A 24,056-nucleotide genomic window follows, 5' to 3' on the forward strand; every position below is an offset into this window, starting at 1 on the left:
GGGGCGGAGGGGGAAGGAGGGGCGGAGGGGGAGAGGAGAAGGGGAGGAGGGGGAGAGGTGGAGGGAGAGGAGGAGGGGGAGAGAAGGAGGGGGAGCAGAGGAGGGGGGAGAGGAGGAGGGGAGGAGGAGAGGGAGGAGGGGCAGGGTGGATAGAGGAGAAGGGGGAAGGAGTTCCTGTAGCCTCAGTGTTCTCTCCAGATGCCATGGAGTCCACAGAACTTCCTTTGGGGAATACAGCACAAAAAGTGAGTCACAAACCACAATAAAACCCATTTCCAAACTTCAGAGTTAACACACTGAACACTGTAATTCAGAATTTTGGGTTAAATGTTTTGCAAAATTCATTTCTATAAACATGTTAATTTTTCTGTGCTGTCACAATTAAAGTTCTTTTTTTTTCTTTTTAAAGATTTTATTTGAGAGCGAGCAAGCGCAGGAGCAGGGGGAGGGGCAGAGGGAGAAGCAGACTCCCCGCTGAGCAAGGAGCCCGAAGGGACTCAATCCCAGGACCCCGAGATTAGAGATTATGATCTAAGCCGAAGGCAGACGCTTCACCGACTGAGCCACTCAGGCGCCCCTAAAGTTGCTCTTTTTAGCCACTAGAATGATTTCTTTTTGTTTCTGATTTTGTCCATCACATAAACAGACAGTGTTCGGAGATGCCACCTTGGCTCCCCACGACCCCGCCTCCCAGAATCCACGCTGTGCTCACCCCCCCGCCTTCAGGGTGGACTCACTTCCCGGGAAGAAGCCCGGGGAAGCGATGGACGGCCCCTCCGTGACCAGGTCACGGGAACGGCGTCAGTCTCGCTCTGCTCGCGGACCAGGAGGGTCTGGCTGCCTGCCATACAATGCCCTACGGAGAGGCCGCGTGCCAGCAAACTGAGGGCTGCCCACACACACATGAGCAGGGAAGCCTGGAGATGACCACCGGCTCGGCAGAGGCCCGCAGCCGGGCCAGATGTGTGACCCACAGGGACTTGAGATGAGACATGCTCTTGTTCAAGCTGCTAAGCTGCGGGGCAGTCAGGGACCAGTACGCATCTGTCCTCTCTAGTCTCCTCCAGAACCCAGGGAGGAGGGGCTCTGAGCTCCACCCCACAGGCGGGGACCTCAGTGCAGCAGAGGCGGCCGCTTCATCAGGGGCAGGCTGCAATCCGCCATCAGGCCTACACGTCCGGCTCCCCACCGTCTCACTGTCCAGCACGGCCTAAAGTGGTTTCCAAGAGGTCAAGTTCAAAAGAGCCCAGCCAATGGGACCCTCTCCGGTGTTTCTCAGGCTGCACTGCAGCCCCTACAGAGACCCTTCCGCCGCCCTCCCCCCGCAGAGCCATTCATAAAACGCATACAAGTTCTCCCCCTAGGAACTAAAGCAAATAGAAAAAACAGAAAGAAAAAAAAAGGCTTGGGTCTTGGCAGTTAGGTCCAGCTTGGACCCTCCTCTAAAATCTGAAACCGGTGGGACACCCTACTGATCCACTGTACCTCAGACAGAGGTCAAACTGATGGGCCCTCCCAAGAGCCAGGGGCACCGGGGACGGTCTGCGGACAGGACACACATAAGGCCCAGAGGGGACCGTGGCTACAACGTGGCTTTGTGGGAGGGAGGCAGGAGGCACGTCCGGAACGCAGGCTGTGCCCAGGCCACCGACCCAAGCTGTGCAATTGGTGATGTCCCAGATATGGCTAAGCCCAGGCAGTGATTTCAAAAGCAGGCAGTTTTACATAAAGACTCCCAATCCCTGCTTCTCGTGAACATGTGGAATCCCTCCCAGCACCGCCACACACCTTCGCAGGGCAACCATGAGCACGGCCGGCCCTGCCGGGCAGCACGACACCCTGCCTCGCTCGCCCCGGCTCACGCCTCCGTCCCATCACCAGGGCCTTGTGTGCAGGTGATGTACCCACTGTGGTCCCAGCCCCGTGGGGCACTGTTCACAGGCACAGAACACAGAGGGAAGGGCCAGCCTGCGGGGACAGGCGGGGACGCCAGCCCTTACACACAGAGCCCCTGAAGGTGCACGCTGCCATGAGGAAGTCAGGGCAGGTGCTGCAAGTCCCAGCACTCACAGGAAACCACGCTTTCTGAAACACTGGGGTTTCTCAAAGAATAAGGAGGTAGCCTCTGAAAATCCCTGGGGATTATGAAGTGTGTTTGTTTTGTTTTGTTTTGTTTTTTAATAGTATGCACGGAATCCAGAATTAGGAGGGGATTATCAACCATAAATCCGTAGTTGGGGCTGAACGGGGAGGCTGTCAGAGGCTGCGGTCCCCCCGCCCCATCCTCCTCTCCGCGGTAAGAGCTCTGCGGTCAGGGAGGCAGCTCGGGGGCACACGTGCACCCTGCAGGCCGGCCACCACCCACATAGGCCGGGCAGCACACGACAGAGCGGGCGGAGAGGACGCTCGGACTCCTCGGGAGCAGGTTCTCCAAGGAAGAAAGTTTCCAACAGATTCTGAGAAAGAGCGGGGAGAAGGGGAGCTTTTCTCCCCCACCTGCCTCGCTCCTGAACGAGCGTCATGCCCCAAGGAAATGACAGAAAAGATGTCATTAATAAATGATTTCAACTTTCTTTTCAATGGTGCTGAAAAGTATATGCAAATCCATCCATAATTACGTTTAAAAATTCCATTTCATGGGATAATCAGACTTCAAAAAACTCAATTTTAGTTTTAATCAGATTTTAACAAGGATATTAAATCCATTTCGTTTAGAAAAGGGGAAAAAAATGTGAATTTAACACAAAATGTATTCAAGCTTAGCCCCGGGAGATAATTAAATAAAATTAATTTGGCAAGGGTTGTCTGTAAATGGAAGCTCTCCAAACTGAGGTTCGGGCATCTGATGGAAACAAAAGCAACGCCCTGCTGTACAGACAGACACACGGCTCATGTCCCCTGGGGGCGGGAGCCTGTCCTGGAGATGAGGTACAAGGAAGGGGAGCCCTGGAGACTCCCAGGGTCCAGGCGGAGGCCGGCAGTGCCCGGGGGGGCCTCGCGGCCCACGGTGTCCAGCCATCAAGTGGCTGAGACACAGTGCCCAGCCCAGGTCCGGTGGCCCACCACCGTCCTTGCAGGAGGGCTTCCGCTCCCTGAACAGGTGGAGCCTCCTGCCCTGGCCCTCAAGACAGCTTCCCTCTCAGCACCCGGTACCGTGACCGTGCTTTGCGGGGTGGCGGTGCAGGGACCACACTGACTTGGTTCTCTGCACGCCGCGATCATCACTCGGCAAATAGCTGCTGCCTGAAACAGAGAGCAGGCGTGACAGACACAAACAGGGCTCAGCCCAGGCCCCCCAAGAAGGCCTCCCTGTACAGGGTGCACACCAGCCAGTGCGGACCCGTGACTGAGGCGCCCCAATCCTGCGCTAGGTTCACTCCCACTAACTACCTCCAAACAAGCTCACATCCCGAAACCGGATTCTCCCAGAGCAGAAACGAGGAGGAAGAACTTAACCAGGCTCCTTAGGGAAAGGAGCGAGCAGGGCTGCGAGCCAACTGGCCAGCCTCGCAGCCCGAAGCAGGGTTCAGCACCTGCCGGCCCACCACCTGTTTCAGTAAAATCGTATTTCCCTGGGGCACGGCCGCACCCACTCACTCACATCCTGTCCCGGCAGCTTTCCCACAGGCCAACCCACAGTCCGGCTTTTGTCCCGGGGCGTCCTAGCATTAGCACAGAAGCCCCACGTCCCGTGCCACCCTATGCAGCCCCCAGCCCATGCTGTGCTGCAGAGGTGAGGACCTGCAGCTCAGGCCTGTCGGGCCAAAGCCCGAAGTATTTACTACCTGGCGCTTTACTGTAAAAGCTTGCAGCCTCTACCCTAACCCAGCCCCTCACAGGCACCCACTCTTTAGTCAAGAAAACTCAGAAAACCAGCCTGGCAAACGGGCAAAACAGGAGAAAGCCCACCTTCTACCATGGCGGTCTCTGTGCCAGGTGGGAGATGGGCCGAGCAGGGAAGGGGAGTGGGAGGCGCAGGGATGACGGGCACAGCACAGGGAACGTGGCCGTCGCGGCCCTGCGTGGGGACCGACACAGCTCGCTTGAGGCGCGCAGGGAGCAAGAACAGTCGCACGCAATCGCTATGCTGCACACGTTAGACCAGTGTCACGCTGTGTCAGCTGAGCTTCCAGACTCAAGCCGAGTGGTGCCCCTCTGGGACACACAGGACACTGCGGCGGAGCTCTAGTAAACAGCAGAAGATGCCCCAACTAACGGAAACGCCAGGAAGAGCTTCTAGCCATTCCTCTCGACTCTGCAAACTAGTGAAAAACCAACTCGGACCCTCCTCCTCAAGCCCAGAAAGAGCGGAGACCCGTGTGCGACGCCGGACCCGCTCTCAGCGACGAGTGTGACGGCAATCCCTGGGAAGGGCAGCAAGCCTCCGCCCCACGGGAGAGGCGGAGCCACAGAACAAACGGGAGGACAGAGACGTGTGTGTCTGACCGGCCTCCACACAGACTCATGAACAACTCCCACCAGTTAATCAAACGAGGAGGAAGCCTGCCCTACCCCCCGCCTTGCTGTGGGAGGACGGCTTGGTTCCACGGAACTGACAGCAGTTTGCGCGTAGTAAAAAATTCCCTGCTAATCTTCTAACTCAGCCGCCTCTGAAAACAGAAGAGTGCTGTGTGCTGCCCCAAAAGTTAAATCTTCCCCTCCCAAGTAACTACCATCTTCTTCTACCTCGCAGAGCCTCCCCCATCTTTAAAGCAAACCCCAGCGCCCGCCAGAAGGTGCTCGGCCCTGAGCAAAGGCAGGAGGTCAGCCCTCAGCAGGCGGGCAGGCCTTCCTTGCCGAAGTTCGGCGGGGAGCCGTCAGGCCTCAGAGAGCTGCTAAGGGCTGATGGGCCACACGCCCGCGTATGTGCGAGTGCTATCGGGCTAAGCGGATGGGCAGCACCCCAACGGAAGCCGGAGATGCCAGCAGCAGGCTGCTCGGCTCGCAAAGACGCAGGACCCAGCCGCATGCACCACGCGGCAGCCAGACGGATGGAGGTGCCGGAGCGCAGGGCCCGCCACGCACGGTGACCAGCCAGGCAAATGCAACAAGGGTGGCACAAGCTCGCAGCATGACCTTGGCCAGCGAGCCGCCCGGAAGCTCCAATACCTCCTCTGCCAGTGGGGATAACAGTGGGCAGCCTCATCCGGAGCTGGGGGAACGCGAACGAGACAGCAAGCACGAGCGGGCCCGGCGACCCCAGCTACAACAGAGCCGTCCTGTCGGCAAGGCAAGCCCCTCTTCAGAGCAGGGCGCGTCTTTACACAAACAGGCTCTGCAGCCTCTTGTCGGCCGCCGATTTCCAGACCACAAAAAACGTCTGGCCTTCTGCCCACCGACATTATTCAAATCCAGCAGAGATACGACCAAGGTTCGACTCCAACTACGTCAAACACCCCTGCAAAATGCTGCTGCGCAGGTTCTCCTTTCGTTCTGTCTGAAACACTCTGTCCTCGTGCCCTGAGGGCAGGGCCGGGTTGCATGACCCCATCCCCAGAGCCAGCCTGATGTCTGCCAAATGACAGAAGCTCCAACAAACGTGCGAAGAGTGAACACGTGATCGACTTTTCCCAGAATTTAGTTCTGTCAACAGGTGATGGGGTCAGCAGGGAACAGGCACTTACCTGCAGAGAAAACAGCACCTCATCGGAAAGGACCTGGCCTGGAACTCGAGCCTCCACCTCAACTCTCGCTGCTGACCCCTGCTCACAGGCAGACTGTCCCCCTGCACCCGAGGGGTTCCCCTGCCCCGTGCCACAGGGCTTGGACACCTGTAGCCGGCCACCCAGCCACACAGACATCTACCAGGCAGGATCTAGCCAAGGACCAAGGCCGTGTCTCAGAATTCAGGGAAGGAGAGGCCACGGAGAGGCCACAGAAAGGAAGTGCTTCCTACCACACAGCGGGTAATCCCCCCGCCACAGCATGACTCAGAACACCTCAGGGAACTGATCCCTGCCGCCTTGTGGGCCTCTGCCACGCCCCCACGCACTGGCCAGCAGCACCTGGAACCGAAGGACATCGAAGTTCACCAGGTCCCTCTGGCTTGAGTGGGTCTACACAAGCCACTTCCCCTACAGGGAAAAAGCTCCCAGCCTCTCAGCTGAAGGCCAAGCACCACCTCTCCCAGGAGCCATGCCAGACACACCGGCTGGCCCACTTCTGGGAGGACTCAGACACCTAGCACCCAGCACCAGCCAGACATACCTTAAATGCTCAGGCCACGTCCACACGTGGGCAGCAGGAAGAAGGGGAAATCTGTAAGACGCAGCATGAGGCAAGGGGAAGAAGACAGGCCTTGCTGTCAGGGGAGGGATCCAGCCTTGCCACCACGGAGATCGAGCAGGGCTCTGCCCACCTCCCTCCCCCATCTTGCCTAACGGGATGGCCCGGGTCTCCAGTGAAACCAAGTACATCAATCCCCGTCTTGCCAGCTGCCACGTAAGGCAGTCAGTGTTTAGGAAGGACTGACTCCCTGACCCCCTCAGAGCCTGCAGCAAACACTACTCTCTACTATCACCCAGCTCTGATTAAACCAGGCAGCTACCCAAGCCACTCAGACACTGCTTAGCACAGCTCCCCGATCACTGAGAACAAAGCCTGAAGAGCAACGAATTTGTTTTCTGTGTGTCATTCAGTTAGGTCAGGCCCCCGGAGCCTCACAGAAACGACAGGTCCGCAACCCTGCTCACTTCAGGGCCCTGAAGGTCAGCAACGGGCCCTCCACTCACAGGACGGGTCCTGTTGGCCCAGCCCGTGTTCCAGAGGCTTCCAGCCACGTCTTCTTGGGCCCAGAGGCCCTCCAGTAGCTCATGGGGGAAGGGGAGAGGCAAAGAGAGGCTCCCCATCAGCTGATCCTGCAGTCCCTAGGAGATACGTGTGTCCCTCGGAAGCCCCTGCCTCCTGTGCTGCTGCAAAGCTGGCCAGACTGCCCCAGGGCTCGCAGACAGACACACAAGCGCGCACACACCAGTCCCCAGGACACCCCCCTCCCCCAAGACAGTCGCGGGAGCTGCAGGCTGAGAGCTGAGGTCAGTGCTTTCAACAGCACCGCAGGACACCAGCAGATCCCAGGTGTTTGCTAGAAGCACAGCACTCCACCGCGGGCCCATCACCTCCTCTCCCACGTTTGCAGGCGGAGGCTTCACCAGCATCACCGCCAACGCCCCACACCCGTCTGTGAGCGCACTCACTGTGACCCGCCCCGACCCTGCTGGCATCGCTACCCTGCAAAGAGATAGCGGGGCAGCAGAACAGGCAAGGTTCCCGTGCAGACCGAGCACAGGCAGACCCAAGGGAAATTGCCGTCCCATCTCCTGGGATGTTCGGGGCCCAGCGTGTCCCGAGGTATGCTCGCGCCACAGGCACAGCCCCCCCAGCGGGGACAGGGATGGACCGGCGCTGCTGGCTACCACATGCCAATCGCTCTGCCCATCGATGGCTAGCTGCCATCCCTGTTCTGTAGATGAGGATGCCGAGACCCAGGCAAGCCCGCAAGCAGCCTCCACTGCACAGCCTTCCCGCCAGGGACACACCCCGGTCCCCAGGCATCTGCTGTTCCTGACCCACAGCTGCTCCCATGGCCGGCGTGGCCAGAGGAAAGGGAGCCCGAGTGAGCCCTCAAATCCAGAGCTGTGCACATGACGCTTCCCCCTGGCTATCTCCGGGGAGCTTCCCCATGGCTACTTCTGTGGCACTTCAAAAGCACACGCCCTCCAGAGTCCACAGCTCTCCCTTCCTAAGAGCCAAACCCCATGCCCGCCTCTGCCCCATCTGCCTGCACCCTCCCTCCCAGCCCCCCATCCAGGCCGGTAACCTCCTGTCTTGGGTGCCGAGCACGTCTCCCGGTCTCTGTTCCTGTGGCACTCCTGCTCCACACCGGAGCCAGGGAGTGGCTCAGCGCACAAAGCGGACCTGTCGTGGCCGGCGGTCCTTCCCAGCCCTTGGCCTGCTCAGCGGCCCGTGGCCTCTGTCCTGTGCTGCACACTCACCCTCACCTTCAGCGGTCACCCCAAGCCTGCCTTGCCGCCTCCCACGGCACTCCTCCCCTGGGCCAGCCCCTCCCCCAAGGCTCCCCGAATGCAGGAACCACTGTCCTAGGGCCGGCTGCCCCTGCGTGCTGTCTGTGCTGTCCTTGGAGGTGAGGAGCGTGTGCGAGGGAGGCTACACCCAGCACACAAACAAGCCACCACGCACTCTGCCCATGGGCTCCCCAAGACCAGCGTGACAGGAGGAACACTGGGGATCCTCGGCAAGGACAACCTGCAGCCTCAGAGCCCCATCATCAATTAACACAGACTGACACGGTCCAGGAGGACAGCTTCCAACAAGAGCTTCGGTGGCCCTTCCCCAGGCAAGAGATCGATAAAGCACTTGGAACCACTGGCCAGTAAAAACAGACTCCCTGAGTACAGGCCTCGTTACGTGGAGTTAATGAAAATCTAGAGCAAGCGTCCGGAACAGGCTCATCTCCTCCGTGGTGGAGGGACTCAAGAGATTAAGGGTGGAGGAAAGGCACCTGGTCCAGTGACCCCCGTGCGCGCTGTCCCCAGCCCCCCAGAGTCCTGCGCTCCTGTAATAACCCACCGGCAAGTCACAGCTGCCCGCAGCCCTCCCAGCCATCACGGAACCTGAGGGCGGCCTCGGGGACCCCCAAGCTCTGCCGAGAGGACAGCCTCCCGCCCGTCCCTTGACGCACGACCTCCGCACGAGGAAGCATCAGGTGCCTTTGAGAAACCGGGCTCTCGGCGAGCTGCGCACCAGGGCGTCCGATACGGCATCCAGCGCTCATGCCACGAGGCCCCCAGAGCCAGCTGCACCAGCAGCCTCCGGGGAGGGGGCCACCAGCTGGCGGCGCGGAAGGAGAACCCGTCCCGTCCACCCCTCACGTCCTCTGAACGCTGAGCCACGTGAGCACACCGCTTGTTCACACGGGGTCTCCAGTCCCTTAGGATCTGAAATCACACCAGCTGCCCGACAGCGGTTTCCCAAAGGCCACAGAAAACACCGACCCCACTTCCCCCGCCCTGAGGCATCAGCATCTGGGCCCGGAGCTGCCTGGCATCCCCGCCACGTTACTGCCCACCACCACGGACACATGTGCCCTCAAGGACCCCGCTCATGGCAGCAGAGGAAGCTCAAGCCAACAACCTCCCAACAAACGAAGAGCAGGACGCAGACATGGGTGAAAAACCAGCCAGTCTCAAGGGGCACCGACCTGGCGCGTCCTCCCCCCCGAGTACAACGCCTGCCACACGAGGCAGACCGGGGAGCGCGGGTGGACACGGCCAGCTCTCCTGCCCCGAAGGCAGCACGGGCTCTCCGCCGGCTCGGCCTGAACGCGCCGCTGGGGCGAAGCCAGCAGCCCCCCCACCGCCTCCCACTCGGCGCTCGGCTCCAGCTCCCGACATGAGCACAGCATCCTTTCGTGCGCCCACCTCCTCGAGGGCAGCCGGCCGCTTCCAGAACGGAGGCGGTCCCCTGCACACGCCACGCGCCGGGCCCTCTCCAGGTGGGCTGCAGACCTGGAGCCTGGACCCCTGGCACCCAGAAGAGGCCGAGAAGCAACAGGAGAACGCGGCGAAGAAGCGGCGGCAACTTCTTAAAACCTTCTTTAGAGGACACCGTGAATGTGTGCAAAGTAACCGCTACCAGCCACCCATTTCTCTCATCTGCCACCCGCCGTCCACCCCCAACTCAATTGGTTTTACACCTATTTTATACCATAAGTTATTCCTCAAAACAACTGTACCTAAGACCTGGGTCACAGCACACTGAGGTGCACATGGGTCCGTGACCACATCCCTATGGAGAGACAGCACCCCCCAACTCCCTGGAGGGCTCTGGCCAGTCCCTCCCCAACCAAGCCCTCAACAACTTCAGGCAACCACCGTGCTGCAGGTTTGGGGACATAGTTTTGCCTGTTCTAAAACAATTTTTTAAAATTTCCAACGCTTTCTCTTCCATTCCTCCTTGATTTGCGTAGGTCTCCAACGAAATGCTATTCACGGAAGGCCGTCTGACAGCCAACCTCGCCATTTACGTAAGTCAGACCACCATCTGGATCCCCAGCCCCCGTCCAGGCCCGCATGTCACTGCGGTCACCGGCCCGGGAGTCCCCACGCTTGGAGGAGAAATGAGCGCTAACAGCCCTCAGCCACTGGGTGGTTCTTATCCCACAGACACAGGACTCCCCCTTTCCGTGGACTTCTGGGCGCCTCCAGGTACCGGAGCAAGGGAGGCAGCGGGGCCTAGGGCGGCTTTTCGGTGCACCTCTCACCCTCGGCTTCCTCTCTCTGCCCTCTGCACTCGCTCCCTCCATACGCCTGGATGCGTGCGCACACAGGGACACCTCTGCACTCCATTAGACTGACCCGAATTCGCTTTCAAGTGAGAGAAAGTAAAAATGACAGAGGAATGAGATCTCTCCAAGCAGTTTCCCCACATAGGAGAGCGAGCAGGTAGCTCTCCCGGCACCTACCCCACATCCTACTCTATGAGCCAGGTGGAAGGAGAGCGGGAAGTCTGCAAGGATCGTCTGCACGCGTGCCCCCATGGGCCCCGTGCGCCGGGTCAGAAGGCACCGTGCCGTCTCCTACTCCGCCCTCCCTGGCTTCTGCCAGCCAGCCTGGCTCTCTGCAGGTAAGGGCCACGACAGCCCCAAGCCAAATCGCTGCCTGAGCAGTTGGCCTGCTTGCAAGCCCCGAGGCCCAGACTAGCAAGAGCCGGCCATTCCGAAGCCAGACACGCCAGATGGCCCGAGAGCACATGTGAAGGCTTCCTCCTGGGCCGGCAGAACAGCCGCCGTCTGGAGCACGCGGTCTTCAACACAGGGTCCGGAATGCTAGACACAAAGTGCGGGCACGTCTCCCACCCCTCTGCCACAGAGGCTCCTCCTCCTGCCATCGTGTGACTCACTGAGAAGTGCAGAGACACTTGCTTTCAGCAGCCACGGGCCCGCCGTGCCCTCGAGCACGAGCCTGCACACAGTCCATGAGCATGGACCACCTGGTGGGGCAAGAAAACCAGGCTCCTGCCTGGAAGGGCCACTAATTCCAAGCCCCAGAACAGGTGTTCCAAGGTGCCAGCCACATGGAGGATGCCATGCCCAGTCTGCAGACAGACAGCCCTCGCTGCCCCGACCAACCGAGGAAAGGCAACCGTCCCCCTCACAGTCCCCCAAGCTGTGCGGGAGTGGGGGCAGGAAGAACCACTGACTAGGGCCCCACTCCTGCCCAAGGGTCTCCACCTCTGCCCTCCGCCACCCACCAGCCCAGGGTGGACCCAAGGCAGGTCAAGCGAGGAAGAGCAAGGGATCTGGAACAATGCCTCCAGGTCGCACCTCCGCCCTGTGCAGACTCTGATCCAGCAGCACCGAAACCTAGGGGGTGGACACCGACGCCCACCTCCACCCCAGTGGATACCCCAGCACCTCCCCACGCTGGTGCTCGCCTCTCCCTGCAGCTGGGACGCCACTCTCCCCCCTCCCCGGCTTCCCCCCATCCTCAGGACTCCCACCCGGGAGCGCACAGGTTCTGTTGCTTGGTCCCCATGACCCCCAGGGCCTGAAGCCCGAGCGGCGCCAGAGATGCAGCGTGTGAGGTGCGGAGGTACGCCTCAGCACACTCGCTGTCCCTGAGATGCCCAAAGGCAGACGACACAGCTGAGGACAAGGGGGGTCCGGGCTTTGCACGGGTAACAGTGTGAGCCCCGCTGAAGAAACACCGCAGCAAAGCACCATCACCTGGCCCCGTGCTGAGCGGCGTCCGTCCTTTAAAGGATACTTCTGCTTGCCTCTAAGAACACAGACCTGTCCTCTTGCCGGGGCTCTGCTTCACGGACACGTGGGCTCCCACTCAGCGCTCACCCAGCCGGCCACCCTCCAAGCCTTGGCCCCCCGCTCGTGTTGGCAAAAATCAGAGCCCGTGTCCCCGGGCAGCCACCCACGCCCGAGCACTGGGGTGTGGCCGCCGCCTCACCCTGGACCGGCAATTCAACACTGAGAGCCACCTGCTCTGCCCTCGAGCGGACAGGAGCCCTCTAGCTTCAGACACGAAGGACACTGACCGTGAGGAAGGACATCAGCACTCAAGGCCGCATGCACTTAACGGGGCGTGATCACTCCTCACAGCCACAAAGCTGACATCCGAGGCTGTCAGCTGAGGAAGCCCAGAGGTAATGCTGCCCGGGCACCCCCCACTCCCCCACCCCATGCCCGCTCCTTGCAGCCTGCACAACACACTGGGCATCCGGAGGCCACAGGGTTGCTGGGAAAACAGGCAAGGCTACCCCAGAGGAGGCCTCCAGCTCTGCTGCTCACACTGCAGCCCCTCCCCACGTCCTCCCCACAACCCTTGCAGTGCAGCCCCCAACCCCCAGCACCTTCCCCCTGCCTGGGGATGGGGGGCCAGGGCACGGATGAGGGAAGGCTGGGTCCTCTCGCACCCCCAGAAGGAATTCAGTAAAGCCTCTCCAAGTCTGCAGCAACTGGACACGGAGATGCTCCTCTCTCTCCAACATAATCCCCTGAGAACCCAGCAGAGCCTAATTTCTCTAAATCCTTCTGCTATCTGGCTTTAGACTTTTTAAAACCAATTTAAAAGGAGATACAGAAGTAGAAGAACCGTATCTACAGAGCTGGAGAAAAGCCCTCCAACGCGCTTCAAGCACCGAGCAAGAAGTGCAGAACCACAGACGCGCTTCCATCTGGGACCAGCCTCGCCATCTGCGGGACCCGGGGCGAACACATGCAGGGGACAGCCCCTGAAGAGTTGGGCAGAGCTCCTCTGGGAGAGCGCTTCCCTGTTTCCATTCCCCGCAGGAGAAGGCACGCAGAGACAAAGGGGCCAGGACTATGCCCAGACCGGGGCCGGCCCACCGTCATGCATCTGGAAGTGCCGCAGCTGGGCCCGCGGGGGAGCCGGCCTGTAGGGGATACTGCTCCCTCCGCACCTCGCTGCACACACCCACTCCCAACATCAGGCGCAAGCCAGTCTAAACCTCAATGGGGAGCCGGGGACGGCCAGAGGCTGCTCCCCAGGGCCCAGGACGGGGCTGTAGCTGAAGGACGGCAGTTGTCAGGAAGCTCTCCGCTACGCTTGTCTTCGAATTCCCCCTGGAACACAAAAGCCTGAGTAACACGAGGCGTCTTGTCACCACAGCCAAGCAGGCCAGAAGAGGCCCCTTCCTAAGTCACAACCCCAGACACAAATGCACAGAAACAAAGCGGTTCTAACATCTAACATCCTCACGCCTCCCTCGCCGTTTATTAAATGGCACTGGCTGCCGTCACTCAGTGCTCACAAAGGCTGGCCACCCTCCAAGCCCCCAGAGCCTCTGAAGACAAGCCCCTGCTCTTACTTCACGAGACTGAAAACAGCAGACAGCCAGTAAAGAAATCAAACACGTCGAGGCAGAAAGAAGCTGGGGGCTCAGGCACCAGGAGAACGAGCTGCTACTTGAGGCCAAGAGTAATCGCGGGAGCGCCTGCTCCCACTATTGGCCCCCACAGGGAGGCCCAGGGCTGTGATGGGCTCCGAAGTCTCTGGCCCGTCTGCACACCTCTGGGGGCCACCAGGGCTGGAACCCAGCACAGCACCGGGGCACAGGCCTGACGGAGTGCCGAGGGTAGGTGAAGGTGCCTCTCCGGGGCTGAGGCTCCAAGACAACGGCTCTCAGCAGACAAATGAGTGAGTGCAGGAACAACAGAAGGTTCCAGGCTGAGGCCACAGAGGCGCTATCATGGGAGGCCAGAAGGTGAAGCCTTGCCCTCCCTCCTCCTCCTCCAGAGCCGCAGAGGAAATCAAACCAAGACCGAGATGCCTGACAGCCCGGCTGCCCTCCCGAGCACCAGCATTGCCTCGTGAACCGACGGACCCAATACCCAGGTGATCGGAGGTGGGAACCACGGGAAGTATGGCCATTAAAGGGTCTGGGTCGGTCGATGAGATGCTCTCTTAGAAGGAATCACGCGGGGCGCCTGGGTGGCTCAGTCGTTAAGCGTCTGCCTTCAGCTCAGGTCTGGGATTGAGCCCCGCATCGGGCTCCCTGCTCCCCGGGAAGCCTGCTTCTCCCTCTCCCTCTCCCACTCCCCCTGCTTGTGTTCCCTCTCTAGTTGTGTCTGTCAAATAAATAAAATCTTTAAAAAAAAAAAAAGAAGAAGAAGAAGAAGGAATCACGTGTTTGGCCTCACCCGCCAGGGGAGACTGGCCCCCAAGACCGGTCACCTGGCCAGCTGACAAGTGCTGCTGGGAAGCGTCCCGTCAGCACCTGGTTCCCGTGCTCACTGCAGGTGACAGGTCAGCAGTTTCAGGGGTGCGGCGGCCTCCCTGGCGCCGTCAATCCCGTCAAATGTGCATGCTTCCTGACGGGCATTACGGCCTCCCAGCCAGACTGAAACCGGGCCAGATTCGGGCACAAACAGACAGGGGAAGGAGCCAAATCACAGAGGTGCACCCGCCACCAGCAAGCTATTTCCTCCATAAAATGAGGGGCTTGAGCTCAGAGGGCTTCAACATGCATTCCACGCCCATTAAAGAAGGCTCCCCGGTGGGAGCTGCTCCACACGCTGGTTAAAAGCCACCCCACGGGCGGTCCCCGCCCTCCTCGCTGCACCGGGGCTGCACGGTGAGTCTCTGCCGAGACCTCTGAAAGCATACTGCCCACACTAAGTGATCCCACCGGTGTGCCAGGATGGAAACATACAGAATGTTTCTGGAGGGCAACTGAGCACCATCTGTCCATTTCAGACACAGAGCTCTTTTGAGGTTAAAAAAAAAAAAAACCTACTTCTAAGAATCTGTCCAACCAATAAGGCGCTGCTTCCACTGGAAGCAACCGAAGTGTCCATCACCAGGGGCCTGAGGTCACTCAGAGCTCGTGCACTCTACACAACACCGTACGGCCCTTCCGTTCAGTAGAGAGCTCGGTGCTGGCGCAGAAGGACCGATGGAAATCGAGCGACAAGATGTGCAGAATCCAGACGCAGCCCCGAGTCACAGGGGGCGAATACAGAGCTTGCCACGTGAGAATGTACCAGGCGGTGCCCAGACTGGGGGATCAGCTGCCCCCCTCTGCGGCAGCCCTGAGCCCCCTTCTCCGACAACTGCCCCCTGGGCACGAGAGCCACGTGCCGGGGACCGGGCAGTGGTGACACTGGGCGAGGGCGATGGGGGCCTGAGGAGCCTAGGGGATGGGCCCCACCCAAACCGAAGGCTTTATAAAGCACGCCTCAGCACCCCTCCACAGCCTGCCACCGCCCACGGGCCGGCTTCACGGAGGTGGGGTGCACGACCGGCCGTGTGCACACCCAAGCAGCTGCCGTGACGGCCAAAGGCACGTGGCCCCTGGCACACCGTCATGACCCCTCTCGCTCCAATCATGTTCCAACCCGAGACGTGAGGAGCCACTCACCTGCAGGCCACTACAGTCAGTTTTCCTTTGTTAAAACTCCAAATAAAGGGCATCGCATGGCATGGCCTCCAAGCATCCGGCGTCAGCAGGACTCCACGTGCGCACAGCAGTCCGGCCCGCCCCGCAGACACGCCACGCTCCGTGAACTCGCGCCCCTGCTGACAGACACGCCCGCTGTTTCCACGCTTCGGCCGTTAGGAATCAGGCCACTGGGAACATTTAGGGACAGGTCTTTGTGAGGTTACATTTCCATCTCTCTTGGCTAAGAACCCAGGATGCAACTGCCGGGTCCTGTCATAAACATGCAGGAAGCTGCCAAACGGTCTCCCAAGTGCCGAGCTGCCCTCCCCTCGCCCCTGCAGCGAACGCACGCCGTCGCTGCTCACATAGCCGGGGCATCTCATGGCACCTTCACCTGCACCCCGGAACGACAATGATGCGGAACGTGCGTCACGTTCTTATTCCCGTCCGCAGACCCTCTTCTGTAAAGTTTTCTGTTAGACGTCTTCTGCCCAGCTTTTAAAAACTGGCCATTGTCTTCTTCACTTGGAAGAATTCTTCACAAATCCTGGATAGGAATCTTCCGTCAGGCCTATGTACACACTGCAAATACTTTCTCCCTCCTAGAAGAGGGTCTGCCTCTTCTTTGTCTTAATTGTTCTTTCCAAGAGCAAAGGTATTTTTTCATTTTGGGGAACTCTAAGTTACCAATTTTCTGCATTTTTGGTTCATGCTTTTGTGTCCTAACCTTCCAGAAGTCTTGGTTTTCACCCCAGGTAGGTGCCCGCCCACTGGTTCAATGCTGGAACGGTAAGACACGAGAACCTGCACCTGACCATACAGACATCCCACCGCATCAGCACCGTTTGTGGAAGACTGACTCTCCTGCTGAATTATCTCATCTCCACAGAAACCAACAGACTCTATGTTCTTGAATTATTCCTGAACTTCCTAGTCTTCTCCGTTGACATATACGTCTATCCTTAACGCCATTACCACACAGCCTTGACTGATACGGTTTATAGCGTGTCTTGAAATCAACCCCTGTAAGCCCTTGGTTTTTTTTCAAAAACAAGTCTACAAAATTTCAGGATCAGTCTGTTGGTTTCTACCAAAAAAGCCTGCTGGGACTTTGGCTGGGATTGCACTGGATGTATGGACCAATTTTAGCAAACTGGCATCTCAACAACATGAACTCCTCCAATCCGCGAGCACGGTATCTCTCAGGAAGAACTTACACTTGACAACATACAGATTTTCATCGAATTTATCCCCAAGTATTTCACGATTCTGAGGCTACAGTCAGGGGCGTGTACTTCCAATTGCTGGCTGCCAGTATGCAGAAATTCAGTCCGCCTTTGTGTGTTGTCTTTGTAACCGGGAGCCTGTCAGACTTACCGATTCCAAAAGGCTCTTTACAGAGTCCTTGGGATTTCCTATGCGGATGATCGTCTTGTCTCGAACCAGAGGCAGCTTTTCTTCCTTCCAGCTGCACGCCTTTCTTCCTCTCTCCCACCTCTGCCCTGGCCTGCACCACCACCGCCACCGACGAGGACTGGGGAGAGGGCTTGCAAGCTGCAGGGCCGGCAGGCGCCACGCCTGAGGGGCCCCTTCCACTCCAGCTTTGCTCAGAGGTCTTCATCGCGCAAGGGTGTTGAGCTCTCACTAATGCTTCTGCGTCTATGGAGATGGTCACGTGTGTTCCCCTCTATTAAAATAGTCACACGAACCAGTGCTCTGAGGGGAGGCACCCTTATGTTGCTGCAGGTGCTCCCTTCTGCTCCGTCTGCCCCCACCCCCCCCCCCCGCCCCTCTGTTAGTCCTTCTCCGGTGCCCCAGACAGTCACATCCAGGCTGACACCGACGCAGAGAGTCAGCACCTTCAAATCCTTCCCCACCAGGCCACGCTCCCAGGGCAAAGCTGTCCGTACCCGGGCACTCTCTGTGTGCTGCTGCTGAGTTCCTCATTCAGCTTTCAAAGCCCTGGGATGAGGACATCCAAGAACCACACCCATGCACCCTCCTCCACACTGCAGCCTCCCCCGGGTGCACGGCACCCCACCCAACCTAGTGCAGCATCCCTCCCACCCAGGACTCTCCAAGTCCCAAGGCCCAACTGCCTCCAACCAGATGACCTGCATGCTGGAGACAGGTGTCCAGCAACATCCGGGTAGACAGGCCTGCCTGGCAGGGGAGGAAACAGCCAAGGGCCTTCCTTCCCTACTAGTTTACACTGTCTGACCTGCCCCGGCCAACTCCACCCAACTCTCCTGACACCTCTGGGCTCCTCGGGGCCTGAGAAATCCCAAACTGAGAGAAGGGTGACAAGAGTCATGCCGTGTGAACTTCAAGGAGTTCTGGTCTCTCCACGTGTCAGACCTGCTCTCTGTTCCCAACCTCTGCAAGGCCACAGGGCCCTCGGAGAATCTGCGGAAAGCCACAGCCCTGCGCACGGAGGACAGCCCGTGCAGAGACTATCTGGTCTGAAACACCAGAAACTCAGAGACTGCAGGTATTTAAGGATCATAAAGAGGCTGGTCAAGAACAGAGTAGGTGTGGGACAGCCAACGGGGGCCGGCCAGCCGCCCCCAGGTGCACAGGACTGTAAGGCCACAGACCCCACAGCCCTGCCCCTCTGGGCCGCGGCCATAGCACACGAGTCCCACACAGAGCGGCAGAGGACCAGGAGGAGCCGCAGGCTGCAGGTGTGGGGCCCGAAACCCACGGGACCCCACTGCTCTAGAGGTGCAGGGATCAGGATCACGGGGCAGGGGGTGCCACCTAGTGGCGGCAGCCCTCAAAGCCCAGGAGACCTGTGACGCGGGCCAGGGCCGGCAGTCACGACACACGCCAAGTGACATGCCTTCAGTCCCAAAGTGACAGCAACACTTTGGCCTCAAGGCCAAGAGACTCGAGCCCGCCGGGTCAAAAGGCCCTCCCTGCCCCTCCAGCTCCTACTTGGAGGGCATCTGCTGGACTCCAACCCACGGCCATCTCCCAGAGCTGGCTGATAACGCTTTGGGGGGGGCGGGCCCCTGAACTAGGACACACCCACACACGAACATGTTTCCACGGGGAGGAAGCAATGTTCTAGAAAGTCCTTCCACGAACAGATGTGGAAGATGAGGCACTAGCCACCCGCCCAACACATGAGGGCCAAGCTGGGGCCAGACACACATCTAGCCCTTGGTGAGTAGGGTCTGAGCCAGGCCTCTCGTCCCCTGCCACACTGAACATGGCCAGGCTGACGGAGGGCATCCATCCTGGACCACTCCAGGCAGACCCAGCCACCCAGACAGCAGTCTCAGAGCTCGTGACCGGTGCTCACCCTTCCCTCCCACGCCCCTCCTGCAGGGACCCCAGCTTTTCCCTGTGCCCTGTTTCCCTCTGCACGTTTCCCACCCCCTATTCAATTTCACCAGATGTGGGCTCCTACAGGTCACCTTCCCTGCTCAGAAATCTCTGACTGCCCAAAACCTAGCAAAAAAAGGAGAGCCAAACTCCTCCTCACAGCACTCAAGGTCGTGCAAGACTCCAGTCCGGGGCCCGGCAGGCTGACCCACCGGGCCTGGGGAGTCTGCATTTGTACCCAACTCTCCACAGGGCTCTGGCAACAGGCCACACACCCACGTTACACAACACACGTACTCACTTCAGGGGGCGGAGTGGCCGGAGGCGAAGGCTGCCAAGCACCCTACCGGGGACAGGAGGGGTAGAGGAGCTGGGGTTTCCGAAGTGCCCCCGGGAGGGACCGCGGACAGGCTGACAAAGCACGTGAAAGAAAACCTGCCCCCCTACAGGAGCCCCTCACCACGGGGTGCCAGGAGACCAGGACCACAAGGGTGCTCCACCTGCTTCTCGAGAAGCCTCCGGCTGCTCAGAAGGGACACGGGTCCCGCTCCGCAGCGCGTGAGCGTGCTCATCTTCACACACATGGCGAGGCCCGCACTGCGTTCCCTGCACAGACCTGAAGGGGACACACTCACCAGGGGCCGGCAGGGACACCAGCTCTGCTCTACACAGTCCCCTCTCCTACCCCCGACCCCGACCCCTCACGTCTGACAGCCCTCAACCACCCCCTTCCTCTCCCTTTCCCGGGCCCGGCCACCCGTTGAACACACGACACACAGACGCACAAGCAGGTGACCAGGCGGTCAGCTCCCTGCACACCAGCCACACTCGGAGAAGGCCCTCTGGTTGGAAGTGAGACTGAAGGGCTGGAGGAGTAGCGCATTTCCATCCGGGCCAGAGATGGCGGCCAGCCGTGCCCCAACCCCGGGCCTGACCAACGGTGAGAGCTCTGTGGCACACACTGGGCGTTCAGACACGCCGGCGGCTGAGCTGATCGGGCACGTGTGGGCCTCTGGTCTCCCGCAAAGAAAGACGTCACGGAGGTTTCTCTTCTGACCAGCCTCCCTGGGAGCAGGAGGGAAGCCTTCAGGTGAGTTAATGAGCGCAGAGAGCAGGAGGAAGCACAGAACACTCAGGCCCCCGCGCTAGGCCGGCCCAACACAAGCCTGGGTCCTGCGGGTGCGGCTCACGCGCGAATAATGCTGATCGGAACCACCGCAGGTCCCAGAACCAGCAGCAGGACGTGTCATCGCAGGACACCTCTCTAAAGAAAGTTCTCAATCTTGGCCCAGTTTCCAGGAGCAGCACGAAACACAACTGAGAAGCTACAGTCTTAAAGTCACACAAGCAGGCAAGACAAAAGGCTCTTGAAACACCAAAGCTCCAAGGACTCAGCCCGAACGATCGATCTTCCGCCACCCCTCTCCCAGGCTGGACCCACCAGACACTGACAAAGCTGCGGCGAAGGGGGAGTCCGCAGTGGAGCCCAGAGTCCTGGGGACCAAGGGACAGGCAGCAACGCTGGAGAAAGAGGGAAAGGGGCCCCCAGAAGGATGGGCGGCAGAACGTGTGGGACTGGGGGCAGGGAGCGGCAGAAAGATGCCTGCCCTGGCCATCCTCCCCAGCGGAGAACGAGAGGCCAGCTCCCTGCCCGGCAGCCCCCACCACAGCCCCCCTGCATCCGGCCGCTCCCCTGCTGGCAACAGCTTGACACAGAGGGGCCCAGGCTGCTGCGGGGGCCAGACGGGCACAACAGTCCTCCACGATGGCATTTCCCCTTTTCTCCCCAAAACTCAGTTCATCTCGTTTGTGTTTGCCTAAAAGGAATGGCCTGCCCCAAACGCAACTGCTCCCTGAGCATACACGGAGTCCCTTCGCAAAGCCCGATGGCGCAGGGCAATCAGATCCCTGCCAACACTCGGCCACCGACCTTACGTGAGGAAGTTGCTCAGACTTCGGCAGGAGAGTCACTTCGAGCCCGTCCCCGCCACGGCGAAAGTACCTCACCCGACGTGAGCGGCCCCAGCAGGAGCCGCCCCGGCAGCCTCGAGCAGGGCGGCTGCTGGCGACGCCGGGGAGGCAGGGCCGTGGGGTCAGTGGCGCCCTCCGCCTACCTGATGCTCAAGCCCGTGGTCTGCTCCAGCCGCTCCCAGCTCTGCAGCTTTGCCAGCAGCCTCTGGAAAGACAAGGAGGTGAATGCTAAGAGCACCGCGACCCCAGCATCTCCCTTCCGAGGCCTCCGCGGCCGCCTGCTGCCCTTCCTCACGCAACCCCACCTCAGGCCCCAGACCAAAGAGCCTCACGCAAAGGCAACAGCGATGAGGAGGATGTTAAGTCTCCCTGATCCCTCAGAACAGCCTGCTCTTATCTCTGAGCTAAAGGCCGAAGCACTCCGAGTCCGCCCCGGAGCAGACAGCTTACACCCACCACGAGCACGATCGGCCTCATTTGTTCGCGGTCCCACCGAGTCAGGTAAGAGTCTCAGCAGGGAAAGCACCGGGGAGTAGGGACAAGGGTGGTAAACAGCCGCATGCGTGGTCCCGTAAAAACAGCCCGCGCCCCAGGGCAGACCTGGGCGCTGAAACCACAAGAACCCACTGCCTCCCCCACGTTCCAGGGGCTCCACAGGACGCCGGGCCCCAGGGCAGACACATTTGGCCTTAGAACCAAACTACCCCCAGCTGACATGGCCGACTCGGGCCCGGGGCCCCACAGGCAGAACAGGAGGTGGGGACATCGCCTGCCTGGCCACACTCTGACCCACATCCCACGTCAGGGTTTCCCCCACCTCTTCCAGAATGCAAGCAATGTGAGGGCAAGGACCACGTGCCTCTGTCTGGCCTCCCCACCCCCTGCCCGGGCCAAGCGCCCTGCTCGCATCACTGCATTCAGTCTGTCACCGGACGGCCCTATCACGTGCGGGGCACGGCTGGTTAACGACTCTGTCGCTGGAGCCGATGCTCAGTGGCCATCCCCCAAGGGCCAGGCACTGTTTAAGCACGGGACGTGAATTCACTGAGCCCTCCTGACCCTGCAAGGCAGACACTGCTCCTCCTCATTATACAGGCAGATGGAGAGGCTGAGTCACCTGCCCAGGTTCACACAGCCACCAAGCATCCATGGCGGGATTTCACGCGAGGCAGTGTGACTCTGGAGACAGAATCTTAACCAATTTCAGAAGCGCTGAGAGGAGACACTGCTCTGTCTGGAGCTGCGTCTTCAGGCTAAGTCCGTACGGAAGCCAGCATCCTAGAGGAGCCTGGCTCCCGCCCTGCGCGGCCAGAGGCGGCCCGTCTGGCCAAGAGCAGGCAGCCGCCAGCACAGCCCCATTACCCAGGAAACAACAGAGGCCCGTGGCTTAGGAGGAGGAGAGCAAGGCCGAGTAGCGGCGTCACGTGTGCCCTGGCTGAGACAGAGCTTCCGCGCCCCCGCACGCGCACGCGGGAGAAGCGGGACGCTTGCCGCACCAAGTCCCGCGGCCAGCTGTGCCACATGGCCCCACAGACCGCCACGGGGAGTCCAGGAGCAGAAGAAATGGAGCCCGGGCACCTGCTCACATCTGCGGGTGGGAACCAGGCTGGGGTCGGGTTTCCCACACCGCCTCCTCTCTCTGACTCACTACCTGTATCAGCTCTCGCGTTTCCGCCGGGCGGCTGAGAACACAACGCACGCGCTCACAGCTCCTTCTGGAGGCTCTTGGGAAGAAGCCATTTCCAGCCCTCCCCAGCTTCTAGAGGCCCTCCTCCGTCTCCCACACCAGAGCAGCGGGGGGGTTGGGTCCTCCCCACATGACACCTCTCTGACTCCCCCACGCGTCCCCTGCCCATGCGAGGATGCCTGATCCCGGGCCACTGCGCTCCCCGGCCGAGTCTCCCCGCCACGGGCTGGCTCACGAGGGCCTGCCCAGGAGGCCGGGCACAGTTCTGGGGCCACTGTTCAGGCCACCAGCAGCCCAGCACTTCCACGTTTCAGGAGGGGAACTGGAACACTGGACTGAAACACCCAGGGTCCCCCGGACAGACAGAGGACACCCACAGGGAACAGCCCACTGTCCCCGGGGCCCCACCTCCTTCTCCAGCTCCAGGACGACCAGACTCTCCTGCATCTTCTCCTGCCGTCCCAGCCGCCGCCGCAGCCCCTCCACCTCCTCCCTGAGCAGCCCATTGGTCTCTCGCATCTCCCTGGCGAGGCCGGAAACATGTCTGTCAACGGGCACCTGGGGACGGGGGAGGGGGAGGGAGGGAGGAGGGGGAGGGCAGCCTGGGGCGCCCCGCCCCGCGCCCCGCCCCGTGCCCCGCCCGCCTCACCGCAGGTAGGCGCTCTCCTCCCGCAGCTGCTTCAGCTCCCTCTCCATCTTCGGCAGCCGCACCAGCTCAGACTTCATATTCTTCACGACCGCAGCATCCTGTTCCTGCAGGGACAGCTTCTGCTCCAGATCCTGAGGGAGGCCAGGGACAGAGAGGACAAAGTCGACCACCATGGCCCGGCCCCGCTCCAAAACACCAGGGGTGCCTCTGTGCGGCGTCCTCCACGTTCCCTTCCAGGGGCACCCCGACGTGGCACTACAGGCCGGGGTCACACCTCGGTGCTGCGCCGCCCTCGGGCGCGGGGCCCCGGCGCACATCTGCCCAAGGACAGGCAGCCAAGGCTCCCCGAATAAGCACGTCGGTCCAACACAGCACTCCCCCCCTGCCAGACCCGCTCCAGCCACACTAGACCCCGCATAACAAGCGAGTCTTCTGCACGTTGCGGACGAAAGCCTTTCCTTCACGACCTGCAGTCCCCTCGAGACACACTGGGGACAGCTGGCATCCGTCAGCGACAAGTCAAGGAACAAGCTCAGTGCGTGAGACCAGGACCAAGTCAGTGAGTCCACAGACATTAAGAGGCGCAGCTCTGCGCCCCGTGCAGGCCAAGCAGCGGGGCCAGGGCAACACAGGACACAGGTAAGTCTGGGAGAAGGGCAGACACTGCGCCGTGCAGGCGAGCCCGCTGCGGGAGGCGGGCCAGCGGGCTGCGCAGCGGGGAGGTGCCAGAGCCGGGCGGGCACCACGGCCAGAGAACGGCACGTGGGAGAGCAGAGGCGGGGGGGCCAGGAGGTCGAGGCCTGACAGGGAAGCAACGCTGGGGGGAGGTGGGGGGCAGCAGCCCCAGCCCCGAGCACGGCACACACAGAGACAAGCGACAGTGTCCACAGTACGTGGGCACGGGCAGCTCACGGTCCCCGGACACCCAAAGCGTGCCCCGGCTAAAGCGGCTGGATGGCTGAGACCACCACCGGGACGTCCGCCAGA

General features: G+C 60.6%; 1 protein-coding gene across 11 annotated transcripts in view; it reads right to left on the reverse strand.

The window, feature by feature from the left end:
- The window catches only part of MAD1L1 (mitotic arrest deficient 1 like 1), a 317,188-nt gene that overhangs the window by 282,780 nt on the left and 10,352 nt on the right, over positions 1–24,056 (reverse strand). For 10 of the 11 annotated variants that reach the window (XM_081819242.1, XM_081819246.1, XM_081819248.1 and 7 more), the window contains 3 exons: positions 23,070–23,200; positions 22,829–22,943; positions 20,877–20,938 (listed from right to left, as the gene is read on the reverse strand). In XM_081819242.1, coding sequence (XP_081675368.1) covers positions 20,877–20,938; positions 22,829–22,943; positions 23,070–23,200 — 308 coding nt within the window. Of the gene's footprint in view, positions 1–15,411; positions 15,480–20,876; positions 20,939–22,828; positions 22,944–23,069; positions 23,201–24,056 lie in introns of those variants that run through there. The other variant, XM_081819251.1, reaches the window with a different exon arrangement.

The sequence above is a fragment of the Leptonychotes weddellii genome, chromosome 5 (assembly GCF_054177405.1).
Source record: "Leptonychotes weddellii isolate Sample4059 chromosome 5, ASM5417740v2, whole genome shotgun sequence".
Taxonomy (NCBI): Eukaryota; Metazoa; Chordata; class Mammalia; order Carnivora; family Phocidae; genus Leptonychotes; species Leptonychotes weddellii.